At 39.0% G+C, this 12,993-nt stretch overlaps 1 protein-coding gene across 12 annotated transcripts in view; it reads left to right on the plus strand.

The window, feature by feature from the left end:
• LOC117409482 (calcium/calmodulin-dependent protein kinase type II subunit delta) overlaps positions 1 to 12,993 on the plus strand; it is a 144,490-nt gene that overhangs the window by 66,694 nt on the left and 64,803 nt on the right. For all 12 annotated transcript variants that reach the window (XM_059002881.1, XM_059002879.1, XM_059002884.1 and 9 more), the window contains exon 3: positions 15 to 74. In XM_059002881.1, the coding sequence (XP_058858864.1) occupies positions 15 to 74 (60 nt within the window). The remainder of the gene's footprint in view (positions 1 to 14; positions 75 to 12,993) is intronic.

Here is a 12,993-nt window from a genome sequence, read left to right on the forward strand (position 1 = left end):
TTGTCTACCCATAGATCACCAGAAGTTGGAAAGAGAAGCTAGAATCTGTCGTCTTCTGAAGCACCCAAACATCGGTATGTTCACTTTGTCACTGTACTTTACAATCAGACCAGCTGACTGAAATATACAGAAAGTTTAGGGTATTGGTTTATTGATATCCATGCATTGTGCATTTATACTCTAGCGCAGTGGTGCGCAAAGTGTGGGGCGTGCGTTGACGATCACTCTAGGACTTGTAGAACCGGAGGTAATGATGTTTGAAGTGGCGAGTGAAACTGCAGTGAACAGAGCCGAAATGGCAGCTTCCATGTATGGGGTGCCAAGTGTAAAAAAAAAAAAAAACAAGTGGAGACATTGGCTGTCGGAGTGTAAGGGCAGCTCTGCAGCATACAATGCCAAATCAAACACTTCAATGGGTGAGGACTCATTTGGCTTCAGATTTAGCTGGCAAAATAAATATTTATTTTTTGAAAACCCAGATTTATTTTTTCAGATTTAATTGCTGAACGATAATATTTTTCAGATTTCTCTGTTAGGTAAATGTTGAATCGCCAAGTTGCTGGTGTGGAGCGCAGAGCGAACAGAACTGAGAACTGAGCACGGTTTTATTTTTTTAAATTCATGTTCAGCCATGGAGTTTGCACAGTTTATTTTAAAAAGAAGGTGACAAATACAGATGCAGTATTTTCCATCATGCCTGTGCATGGTTACCATTACTATTCCAGTTTCAAACCAAAGGTAGGCACTTTTATGGTTTGCAGACTTGAGAATTGCATTTAAAAAAAAAAAAACCTTTTGTATTCAGTGTGATTGGCGTTGCACTTTATAATTCATTATGGAGGGAAAAATATATATTCTCCCGATTGTGGCGCTACCAAATAAAAATGTGAGAAACGTCATCAGTGTGTCCATCTGTCTGTGGTTGTTACATAGCCTATATTGTTCTTATACAGTTCTTCGGTTTTGCCCCATACAGCGCTGTGAACACGGTTTAAATTTTCTGCACTCTTAAGGATAGTTCATACACTACAGGGTGCTCCGTCAGCCCCGTTGAGACAAGCAGAGCGTAAAGCTAATTTGATACGAGTCATATGCAAAGTTTGAAGTAGGTGATTACACCTTACACAACATCACAGGAACCTGTTAATTGCAAGATGATATTTCCTAACTTTTACTTTATTTTCAATATCCCAATCAATAACAATGAGGGAGCGTTGCCGAATTTAATTAGATAGCTTATCTGAACACTTTATGTAGTCTTTTTTCTTTGCTGCTCACAGCTGGGTATGAGGCTTGTTAAACTATGTGTGCCTTTATTGCATTGTACCATACGACAGAAATCACATGCGAGTGATAATAATTAAATCTCACTGTTGTTAATGATCATTTTAATTAACATTCAAACATCTGTGGGAACATATAGCACAAAATGATGCAATATGGATCACAGACATAAAAAAAGCTTCAGTCACATGCAGTAAAGCAAAAGCATTTGCAAGTGCACAATATAACATCCACTGAGGTTAATGGGTCAGTGGTTTTGTTAGTTTACCAGAAAGTCCAGCAGATAATATATACAGCAGAAATATATATATATATATATATATATATATAAAATCTCAAAACAAAAACAATGTTTTCTATTTTTTTCCAATTTTTCCAAAGGGAATAACTTTTCTGTCTTTTACTTCTTTTTGGGTTTTCTTTTGTAACGATAGAAACAAATACTATGGACTTAAACTGTTCTTTCCCGGCTGCAGACATCCACATTTGTATTTCCTTCAGCCTCCGGCATTGTACACGTTTACCTTTACCTGCCTTTTTTTCTAGAATTCCAACCCCCAAATGAAAAAGGAAAATTTCTAAAATGTAAAGAGGCATACTGTGCACATTTCAGACAGGACAGGTTTTTAAATTGGCCCTAAAACTGAAATAAATGAATACGTAAATTGAGCCTGATTCATACATTTTATTCTGCATACTGATGCCTCTGATGTAGTAGGACTAGGGACTCACTGATTACTGGCTACAGCTTCTGTGACTGATTAGAATCACAACCGTGCATTACAGTATTGTAAATTATATAGGTATAGAGTATATCTGGATTTAATCATGTCCTGATACTGGTTACCTGGACAAAAAGGGGTTGTGTTTATATTTTAGAGGCGTGGTGTTTTACAAACACTTCAAGATGGTTCAAAATTGATAGAAAGAATAGATAAGACCAAAAGACTGATTCCACCTTATTACTTTTCAAAAAATGGTGGAATTAGGAAAAGAAAATGGGCACTTCCTGATAGATTGTGTTGGAAATCCATTCCTGCCTTGTATGTTTAAGGCCCTTTTTTCAGAAACACTGCCACACTGGTTCTCTGTAGCTGGAGGAACCTATAGCAAGAGCACCTTACCTTTCCCAGCAATTCTGTTTTTTCAGCCAACCTTCCACCCTTCAACACCCACTTCCACATTTTGCCTTTCAACCCACACACTCCATGGCTAATCCCCCGGCACTGATATTTAATTCAATTGTACTATGCTGTATCTATAATAAAACACTGGAATTAGGCATTAATTAGTGACAAGTGGCTAAACTTGACATGTCAAGTCTCACAGTGTAATTTGCACAAGTAAATCGTATAATATTTGAAGAGCTACAAATCAATCCGGCATCATGCTGTTTTTTAGAATGTGCTCTTTTTTTGGCCGGAAATACTCATTGGAAGAGAATATTCTGAATTTATTAAACCAGAGTGACTGTAGTGTTTTTACTGGGGGGGGGGTCTGTGTCATGGTATTTACACACCAAGACAAATCGTGCATTTGATGTAAATACAGATGTACTTACGTTACATTTCAGTTTTAAAGAAAGCAGGTCAGAGTCCAACTAGAGAACGGTTTTCTGCTCGGGTGCATCACAGTGGTGGCCTGCCTGAAGAATTAACATATTTTGAAGCTCAGGATTCAACACATATTGACACAGGATAATATTATACATTTTTTATGGTCACACAGAATTGCAAAAAACTCCCAGTGCTTATTTGTGGTTATACAACACGTTTTGAGAGAGATAGCATTACATTACTTTTTCGTATTCTACCCTGCTGAGTAACTAATATATATTTACTGAATCTCATTTTGGAGCCTTGCATTTGTTAAACTCCACCGTCAGAATGACTGGGTGAAAATGATGCCATATTGCTAAGCAGACGTTTGATCTATGGAAAGTAGTTGCAGTTGTTTAACTTAGGTTTAAACATTTATTTTCAATACATTGTATTTGTTATATAAAAAGAATATTCCATGAACGTTCATGGAGTGCTGTGGTTATTTAATTAATGAACATACGTGAACAATCCACTTAACTCCTTAGTGGGCTTGTGGGTTATCCAGCTGTCATAACTGCAGTATTCTATGGATGGTGTATCTCTATATAGCTTTCTGTTTTATGTGTCCTTAACAGGACCTTATTATTTTATTTTTTATTTTTTACCAAGCAGCATCGTCCACCGCTTGTCCTCCTGTTAAAGAACTCCACCCTTTATATAATATGAGGTGTGTCATTTTGCTTCAGGGATCAGTTTTGCAACTAGAGTCATGCTATCATCCTTAGCTGAGTCACTAAAACCTTGAAGATATATACAACATTTCTGTCTAACCCTTCTATTCCGCTTCCTGCTTGGCATCCTCTATCATGTAGCATCACACTGCTATCTTTGGACTAAAATCATTGCCCTGATCTGATGATAATTTGCAAGTTTCCCCAGGGCCCATAGTCCACACTATCCAGCATCTTTCTGTCAATGTTATTGAGTGCCAAAAAAAAGCTTTTTTTGAGGGAAACAAGAGTCCCTGCATCTGAAATAATAATAGCTCTTCCGTCTGGTCAGCTTAGACATCCTGACACCAGACTTGATTACCATCAAAGGCATAATTAGCTTTGCAAAGCTTTAACATCAGGAGATTTAGTAACACTAAGACGCCACATAGAAACAAACAAGGCATTTTTGGAAGCTTTTAAAATGACTCTGTGGAATTTGAGAAGTCAATCTCATACTGTTCATTTCAATCACATTGATTTAAATAACCTTAATGTTTGAAATGTTTCTAATTGAAATACCCTCAGTGCATGCTGATATCTTAGTATGACCTATTGGCAAGGGTGTCAGTTCCCTGCAGAATGTGGCTGCATTTGGCGTGTGGGTAGAAACATCTATTGGATTTTGTTTATGTCATAATCCTCTTGCAAGTCTACTTTGTTGATATCAGTTTACAGGAAGGAGGGAAGGAAAAGAAAAGTGTTGAACATTTTAACATACAGATTGGTAATTAAAGTAAAAACCCTTAAACTGAGCTTGACAAATCTTTGTTGATGTTTCTCACTCGCTCTCCCTACAGTAGGCTTAATCTATCCACAATTGTTTATATGTATGTATACAATACCATCTGCCATATCCGATTGAACTAGTTTCAAAGGTCCATCAGATATGTGTGCTACAGCTTGAGTTCCCATGAGCATCTTGTACTTCATTAGTTCCCGGCATCTCAATGGTCATTCGTGAATATGCTGCATACAGTAGCTCGAGAATTGATCATAGAAATGACAGGACAGCTTATAGCCTGCCTGGGAATTGCCAGAAACACGTGACCAATAAGTCTGGGTTGTCAGTTAATAGAATCCACTCGCAATGCGTGTTTGTGACTGGTGAATAAGCGACTGGATTCTTGATATTGGATTCTACGTTGCTCGGCGTCGTGTTAGTCCTCATCAACCTATTCTACCAATTTACCTACCTGTCATCTGAGTTTTTGGAAGCTAAATCTATATAATAAATTTTTAGTGACAAGTGTCTAAACTTCACATGTCAAATCTCACAGCGTAATTTGCACATGCACATTTTTGAAGAGCTACAAATCAATTTGGCATCATGTTTGGAGAGTCGGGATGCTTTATACATCTGGAAGCACCTAATCTGGATACTGATAATCAGGAATTCTGCTTAAATGGGATACAACTCTGGGAGATGGTTCTTCCCAATGCTATTTATGTTGTTTAATTGGGACGTCACATAGTTTAATTGGGATACAGTATTTTCAAGTGATAAATAGATATCATTTTTCAGAGCAAGACAGGTTCGTGTAGCACAGTGCAGTGAGTACGTGATTATGCTGTGACTTTTGCGTAACCTACATTAAACTCTTGAAGGAGCTGGAGTCTCTGTGGTTTCTCAGGCTGCTGTTGCAAAGAAAGTTGGTGTGTCAACATCGCAGGTGTCTCGCCTTGTGATAAGATGTGATTTCATTCTTTTTCATTTCATGTAGAAATAAAAAATAAAAAAAACAGGGATTTCATCTTGTTTAGGATTTAAAAAAATGAGGTATTTATATTTTGTATTATGTATTTAACAGTTAATCATAATGTGATGTGATTTTTTTCTACTTTTCACTTAGAAACAAAAAAGTGTGATTAAGGTCGTCGCAAATGCCTCTCGTTTAATTGGGACAGATGCTTATTCGGGATAGTTTTACTTCTCCTGAGATGTCCCGATAAAGCATCGCCGACTGTATTGCTATAGCAAGGCGATCAATATTATCATTTCTTATATATATATATATATATATATATATATATATATATATATATATATATATATATATATATATATATACAGACGTGCTCAAATTTGTTGGTACCCCTCCACAAAAAAACGAAGAATGCACAATTTTCTCTGAAATAACTTGAAACTGACAAAAGTAATTGGCATCCACCATTGTTTATTCCATATTTAATAGAAATCAGACTTTGCTTTTGATTTTTTATTCAACATAATATTGTAAATAAGAAAACAAATGAAAATGGCATGGACAAAAATGATAGGACCGCTAACCTAATATTTTGTTGCACAACCTTTAGAGGCAATCACTGCAATCAAACGTTTTCTGTAGCTCTCAATGAGACTTCTGCACCTGTTAACAGGTAGTTTGGCCCACTCTTCCTGAGCAAACTGCTCCAGCTGTCTCAGGTTTGATGGGTGCCTTCTCCAGACTGCAAGTTTCAGCTCTTTCCATAGATGTTCGATAGGATTCAGATCAGGACTCATAGAAGGCCACTTCAGAATAGTCCAATGTTTTGTTCTTATCCATTCTTGGGTGCTTTTAGCTGTGTGTTTTGGGTCATTATCCTGTTGGAGGACCCATGACCTGCGATTGAGACAGAGCTTTCTGACACTGGGCAGTACGTTTCGCTCCAGAATGCCTTGATAGTCTTGAGATTTCATTGTGCCCTGCACAGATTCAAGGCACCCTGTGCCAGGCGCAGCAAAGCAGCCCCAAAACATAACTGAGCCTCCTCCATGTTTCACTGTAGGTATGGTGTTCTTTTCTTTGAAAGCTTCATTTTTTCGTCTGTGAACATAGAGCTGATGTGACTTGCCAAAAAGCTCCAGTTTTGACTCATCTGTCCAAAGGACATTCTCCCAGAAGGATTGTGGCTTGTCAATATGCATTTTAGCAAATTCCAGTCTGGCTTTTTGATGTTTTTCTTTCAAAAGTGGAGTCCTCCTGGGTCTTCTTCCATGGAGCCCACTTTTGCTCAAAAAGCGACGGATGGTGCGATCAGAAACTGACGTACCTTCACCTTGGAGTTCAGCTTGTATCTCTTTGGCAGTTATCCTTGGTTCTTTTTTTACCATTCACACTATCCTTCTGTTCACTCTGGGGTCGATTTTCCTCTTGCAGCTGCGCCCAGGGAGGTTGGCTACAGTTCCATGGACCTTAAACTTCTTAATAATATTTGCAACTGTTGTCACAGGAACATCAAACTGCTTGGAGATGGTCTTGTAGCCTTTACCTTTACCATGCTTGTCTATTATTTTCTTTCTGATCTCCTCAGACAACTCTCTCCTTTGCTTTCTCTGGTCCATGTTCAGTGTGGTGCACACAATGATACCAAACAGCACAGTGACTACTTTTCTCCATTTAAATAGGCTGAATGACTGATTACAAGATTGGAGACATATGTGATACTAATTAAAGAAACTAATTAGTTTGAAATATCACTATAATCCAATTATTTATTATCTTTTCTAAGGGGTACCAACAAATGTGTCCAGGCCATTTTAGAATATCTGTGTAGAATAAGCAATAATTCATCTCTTTTCACAGCTTCTTTGCTTTATTCTATGACATACCAAAGGCATGCAAGTATACATGATAAAATAGCTTTTAATTTCATCACTTTTCAGGAGGAATGACGCATTATTTCAATGAGCTGTAAGCTGTACCAACAAATTTGAGCACGTCTGTATATATATATATATATATATATATATATATACAGTACTGTGCAAAAGTTTTAGGCAGGTGTGAAAAAATGCTGTAAAGTAAGAATGCTTTCAAAAATAGACATGTTAATAGATTATATTTATCAATTAACTAAATGCAAAGTGAGTGAACAGAAGAAAAATCTAAATCAAATCCATATTTGGTGTGACCACCCTTTGCCTTCAAAACAGCATCAATTCTTCTAGGTACACTTGCACAAAGTAAGGGATTTTGTAGGCATATAGTCAGGTGTATGATTAAACAATTATACCAAACAGGTGCTAATGATCATCAATTCAATATGTAGGTTGAAACACAATCATTAACTGAAACAGAAACAGCTGTGTAGGAGGAATAAAACTGGGTGAGGAACAGCCAAACTCAGCTAACAAGGTGAGGTTGCTGAAGACAGTTTACTGTCAAAAGTCATATACCATGGCAAGACTGAGCACAGCAACAAGACACAAGGTAGTTATACTGCATCAGCAAGGTCTCTCCCAGGCAGAAATTTCAAGGCAGACATGGGTTTCCAGTTGTGCTGTCCAAGCTCTTTTGAAGAAGCACAAAGAAACGGGCAACGTTGAGGACCGTAGACGCAGTGGTCGGCCAAGGAAACTTACTGCAGCAGATAAAAGACACATCATGCTTACTTCCCTTCACAATTGGAAGATGTCCAGCAGTGCCATCAGCTCAGAATTGGCAGAAAACAGTGGGACCCTGGTACACCCATCTACTGTCCGGAGAAGTCTGGTCAGAAGTGGCCTTCATGGAAGACTTGCGGCCAAAAAGCCATACCTCCGACGTGGAAACAAGGCCAAGCAACTCAACTATGCACGAAAACACAGGAACTGGGGCGCAGAAAAATGGCAGCAGGTGCTCTGGACTGATGAGTCAAAATTTGAAATATTTGGCTGTAGCAGAAGGCAGTTTGTTCGCCGAAGGGCTGGATAGCGGTACACGAATGAGTGTCTGCAGGCAACAGTGAAGCATGGTGGAGGTTCCTTGCAAGTTTGGGGCTGCATTTCTGCAAATGGAGTTGGGGATTTGGTCAGAATTAATGGTCTCCTCAATGCTGAGAAGTACAGGCAGATACTTATCCATCATGCAATACCATCAGGGAGGCATCTGATTGGCCCCAAATTTATTCTGCAGCATGACAACGACCCCAAACATACAGCGAAAGACATTAAGAACTATCTTCAGCGTAAAGAAGAACAAGGAGTCCTGGAAGTGATGGTATGGCCCCCACAGAGCCCTGATCTCAACATCATCGAGTCTGTCTGGGATTACATGAAGAGATAGAAGCAACTGAGGCTGCCTAAATCTACAGAAGAACTGTTTTCCCATTTTAAATACTCCGACTAAAGGAACAGGAACTTCGCTTAAAGGAACACCTTCTTGGCACTGATAGAGATTAATTTACAATAGATACAGTACTGTTTTGTAATCTGATAACTCATCACCATAAAACTTAAATTACAATTGTTTATTAAGCAACTTGTCATTGCAAGAGTGTCTTGAGGTACACTGATTGGTTTATTAAATCTTTCCAAAAATGCCATCATATCATTGACTCGTTTTATATTCTTATTTCCACGAAAGCACCTCATCGCTACAAAATGGCATGCAAACAAATGTTGAAATGTGCCGCTGTTTCTCTTGCTACAAAAGGTTGGAAATTGTTCGAGCTCTTGAAAAAAACCTGAATCAGACACAACTGATGTTTACTGTTCTGGTGAGCTGTTTCACCATTCTGTTAAATAATGTACATGTCTTGTATGTTGCTGCTGCTTTTTTTAACGTGTGTAGGGTTGCTTGGTTAACGATTAACATACACTTGCCTATTGCTTTTCTTTTACTTATTCAGTTAATTTCATACCGGTATGTTGATGCACGTGCGTCATGACAAGTAATACATCTTTGTTTATTTATTTATTTATTTTTATTAATTTTTTTAATTTATTTTTTTATTATAAGAACACTTCGCTTGCTTCCCGAGGGGTGTTCTCTTAGCCGGAGACTGCTGTATTGTGTGCATGCATCATAAATATGTTTGTATGCTTCACAGCCATATTGTTTGTGTTCAATAAAGCAAATAAGAGTAATTGTTGTTTTTGTTTTTATTGTAATACCAGGTTTGTGTACAGTAGTTCAAAGTAAAATTACAGTTAAAATGTAAGGTTGTAGTTAATGCATACCCCATACGTTAGCATTAAAGTATGTACAGCATATTGAATATACTCATGACTTCTGGAGCGCTAGTTGTGGTGGGAATTCTTATTTCCTAGTGGAATCAAAATGAAGCAGTCCTCACTTTATAATACGTACCATACATTTTCCAGCCCTATGAGGTGTCACTTACTCAAAAGTATTATCCAAGATGCAGTTCATCTCAAATGAAAAATGCTTGAAAAGGATTATTAAGGGCTGTTGTCAGTGTTGTTTTTCAAAGCAACCCCAGACCTCTTCAATCATTTGTTAAAGTGAGGTAAATAGATCCTCTTACTTTTTTCTAGAAAAAAAAAAGGCAAGGGTGGGTATAATTCTATTAAATTGCATACAAGAGTATGATCTCAAGTAGTGAAAAACTAGTGGACTCAGGATTTGACAATACCTGAATAGACATGGAGGCGTTGTGTTTCCGCAGTGCTGTAGGTTGACATGTCTACTCAGTGGCCTGGCACTTCACTTTGGGAAGGGTTGTTTTTGGAGGCCCATGTATAAGAGGGAGCCCCTTTATTCATACTGCCTAGACATCACGTGTTCTTTGGACAGCTAAGTGGAACATTTTATACACTTTTGGTTTGGAGCCACGCAAGCCTTTTGGCTGTAATTTCAGGCAGTAACTAATGTAACATTTAGACAATATACTGTAGTGTTCAGAAATATCGGGGCACCTCTGCTGATTTGTGGTGCTGGGGGGTGGAATTTTCTAGGAATGATTAATGACTAGGATTTGCTGTAGATAATTGTTCCCTTCACAACAGTAGTCAAAATATCGTATTATGAACACAACCCACAAGTGAAGTGGCACCCCACATGTTACACATTTACTACTGCTAACGCAGAATGACTGGATGGGATGTTCTGCATTTTATCCCAGAAAATAAGCTTCTGGAATTTCCAATACAGGCACATTTAGCAGTCACCGTTAATAATACCCCATCGTGTCCAGCAGTTTAAAGTTAAAACAATGTGCTGCTGTACTCAAATGCTGCAGTTCCACATTTATTTATTTATTTATTTATTTATTTTTAACCAAACACAATACCAGGAACATTACAGAGACCAAATTGAAAACCCCAGACTTTCTTATGTTGTTATAAGATTGCCTTGTGGCCAATATAATTCAAAATATTATTAGCTGTCCTGCCGGGTTGCAGTGCTTGTCTGCAGACTGAAATGTTGAATGTCTTTGTTTGATTTATGATGGATTTTTTAACCCTTCAATAAAGCACCATCAAGGCTGGGAAAACCAATACATTTTCATTTCATTTTTCAATTTTCCCCTGCTGGGGATGGATGTTCTTGATGAAGGAGGTTTAGTGTACAGCTATGGCCAAAAGTTTTGCATCACCTTGAATGTTAGGATTATTATTATTATTATTATTATTATTATTATTATTATTATTATTATTATTATTATTATTATTATTATTTATTTCTTAGCAGACACCCTTATCCAGGGCAACTTACAGTTGTTACAAAATATCACATTACAGATAATAGCAGAACATAAAATACAATAAAATCAGTAGTAAATAAGAGCAAATTCAAATAAGAGAATAAAAAATACAGCAAATAATTACATTTGAGAGTGATTTGGACTAAGAGCAATTAAAATTTTGGGTTATAAGAGTAAATTATGTATAAGAACGACTTCAAGTAAGAGAAATTACAAAAAACATGAATACGGTGAAGAGTAAAATCAAGTACAAGATACAGAAAATATAATTATGATTGAGAGCAGTAGTAGAATCCAGCAAAGTGTGGAGCAGTTCAGTGCAAGTACAAGATGATGCTGATACAGTTGGGTGCCATATAGTGCAGTATAGTCGAGAGTTGTGAGGTTTATAGATGCTGTCTGAACAGGTGTGTCTTGAGGAGGCGCCGGAAGGTGGTCGGACTGAGCAGTCCTGATATCCGTGGGTAGGTCGTTCCACCACTGACGGGCAATGCTGGAGAAAGAGCAGGCTCTGAAGGTGGGGGAGTGGAGGGGGGGTACAGCTACAGATGAGCAGAGGGGGCGAGAAATAATAGTCTGGAGGTGGGAGGGGGCAGAAAGGTCGAGACAGCGATAGGCGAGTACAAGAGGTTTAAATTGGATGCAAGCGGCATAGGGAGCCAGTGGAGGGAGCGGAGTAGTGTGGGAGAAACAAGGATGGGAAAAGACAAGGCGAGCAGCAGTTTTGGATGAGCTGGAATGGACGGATAGCAGAACAGGGAGGCCAACCAGGAGGGAGTTGCAGTAGTCAAGGCAGGACAGTACCAGGGCCTGAACTAGGAACTCTGTGCAGTAGTCGGTGAGGAAGTGGCAAATTCTGTTTAAGTTGCTGAGGAAAAAGTGACAGGCGCTTGCCAGAGTAGATATGTGCTGAGAGTAGGAGAGGGAGGGGTCGAGGGTGACACTGAGGTTCTTGGTGGATGAGGAAGGAGAGAGGATGGTGGATTCAAGAGGAATAGAGATAGAGAGATCAGTGTGGGGGAGGAACAGTGGGGGAAGAAAAGGAGGTTTGATTTGGAGAGGTTTGAGTTTAAGATGCGAGTGCATCCAGGAGGAGATGGCCGAGAGACAGGTAGATGTGGGGGTCAAAGGGGGGAAAGGAGAGGAAGATCTGGGCATCACCAGCATAGAAATGATACGAGAAGCCATGCGAAGAGATGAGGGGACTCAGGGAGCGGGTGTAGAGAGAAAACAGGAGGGGTCCCAGGACTGAGCCTTGGGGGACGCCTGTAGAAAGAGAGCAAGAGGCAGAGGGTGAGCCACATCAGGACACCCGGTATGTGCGATCAGAGAGGTAGGAGGAGAACCAGGCAAGAGCAATGCCGGAGAGTCCCAGGTCAGCGAGGGAGGACAGGAGAATAGAGTGGTCGATTGCATCAAAGGCAGCAAAGAGGTCGAGGAGAATTAGGACAGAGGAGAGGGAGGCAGCACAGGCAGAGAGTAGAGAGTTGGTGACAGAGAGAAGAGCAGTTTTAGTGGAGTGTGCCAGGCGACAACTGGATTGGAGGGGCTCGAGCAGAGAATGCTTTGACAGGAAAGCAGAGAGCTGGCTATGTACCGCTCGCTCGAGTGTTTTGAGAGGAAAGGGAGAAGGGAGACAGAACGGTAGTGCAGTATAAAATGTCAAATTTTTCAATTTGTCAGCTTTTCGTTAAGTATACGGAAAACTACAAAGCGGTATGTAGTTCAATATGTCAACGTAATATTATTCAGCAGGTTTCATTTTACTTTAGGAAGCCAAATTAGTTAATTATGTATACTTTAGGCCACAGCTGTACAATGTTTAAATCTTTGGAAAAGCATGAAATTGAGACATTTTTAAAATGAAAGGGCTTTGGCCCTTGAAGGCAGTGCAAGCTTAATTCTTCATTTAGTTCATCCAAATCTCTCTCATCACTCCCTAAAAACCTCATATCCTAAACAGCAGTGTTCCTTTGCAGATTAGATTA

This window comes from Acipenser ruthenus, chromosome 2 (assembly GCF_902713425.1).
Source record: "Acipenser ruthenus chromosome 2, fAciRut3.2 maternal haplotype, whole genome shotgun sequence".
In the NCBI taxonomy this organism is placed as follows: Eukaryota; Metazoa; Chordata; class Actinopteri; order Acipenseriformes; family Acipenseridae; genus Acipenser; species Acipenser ruthenus.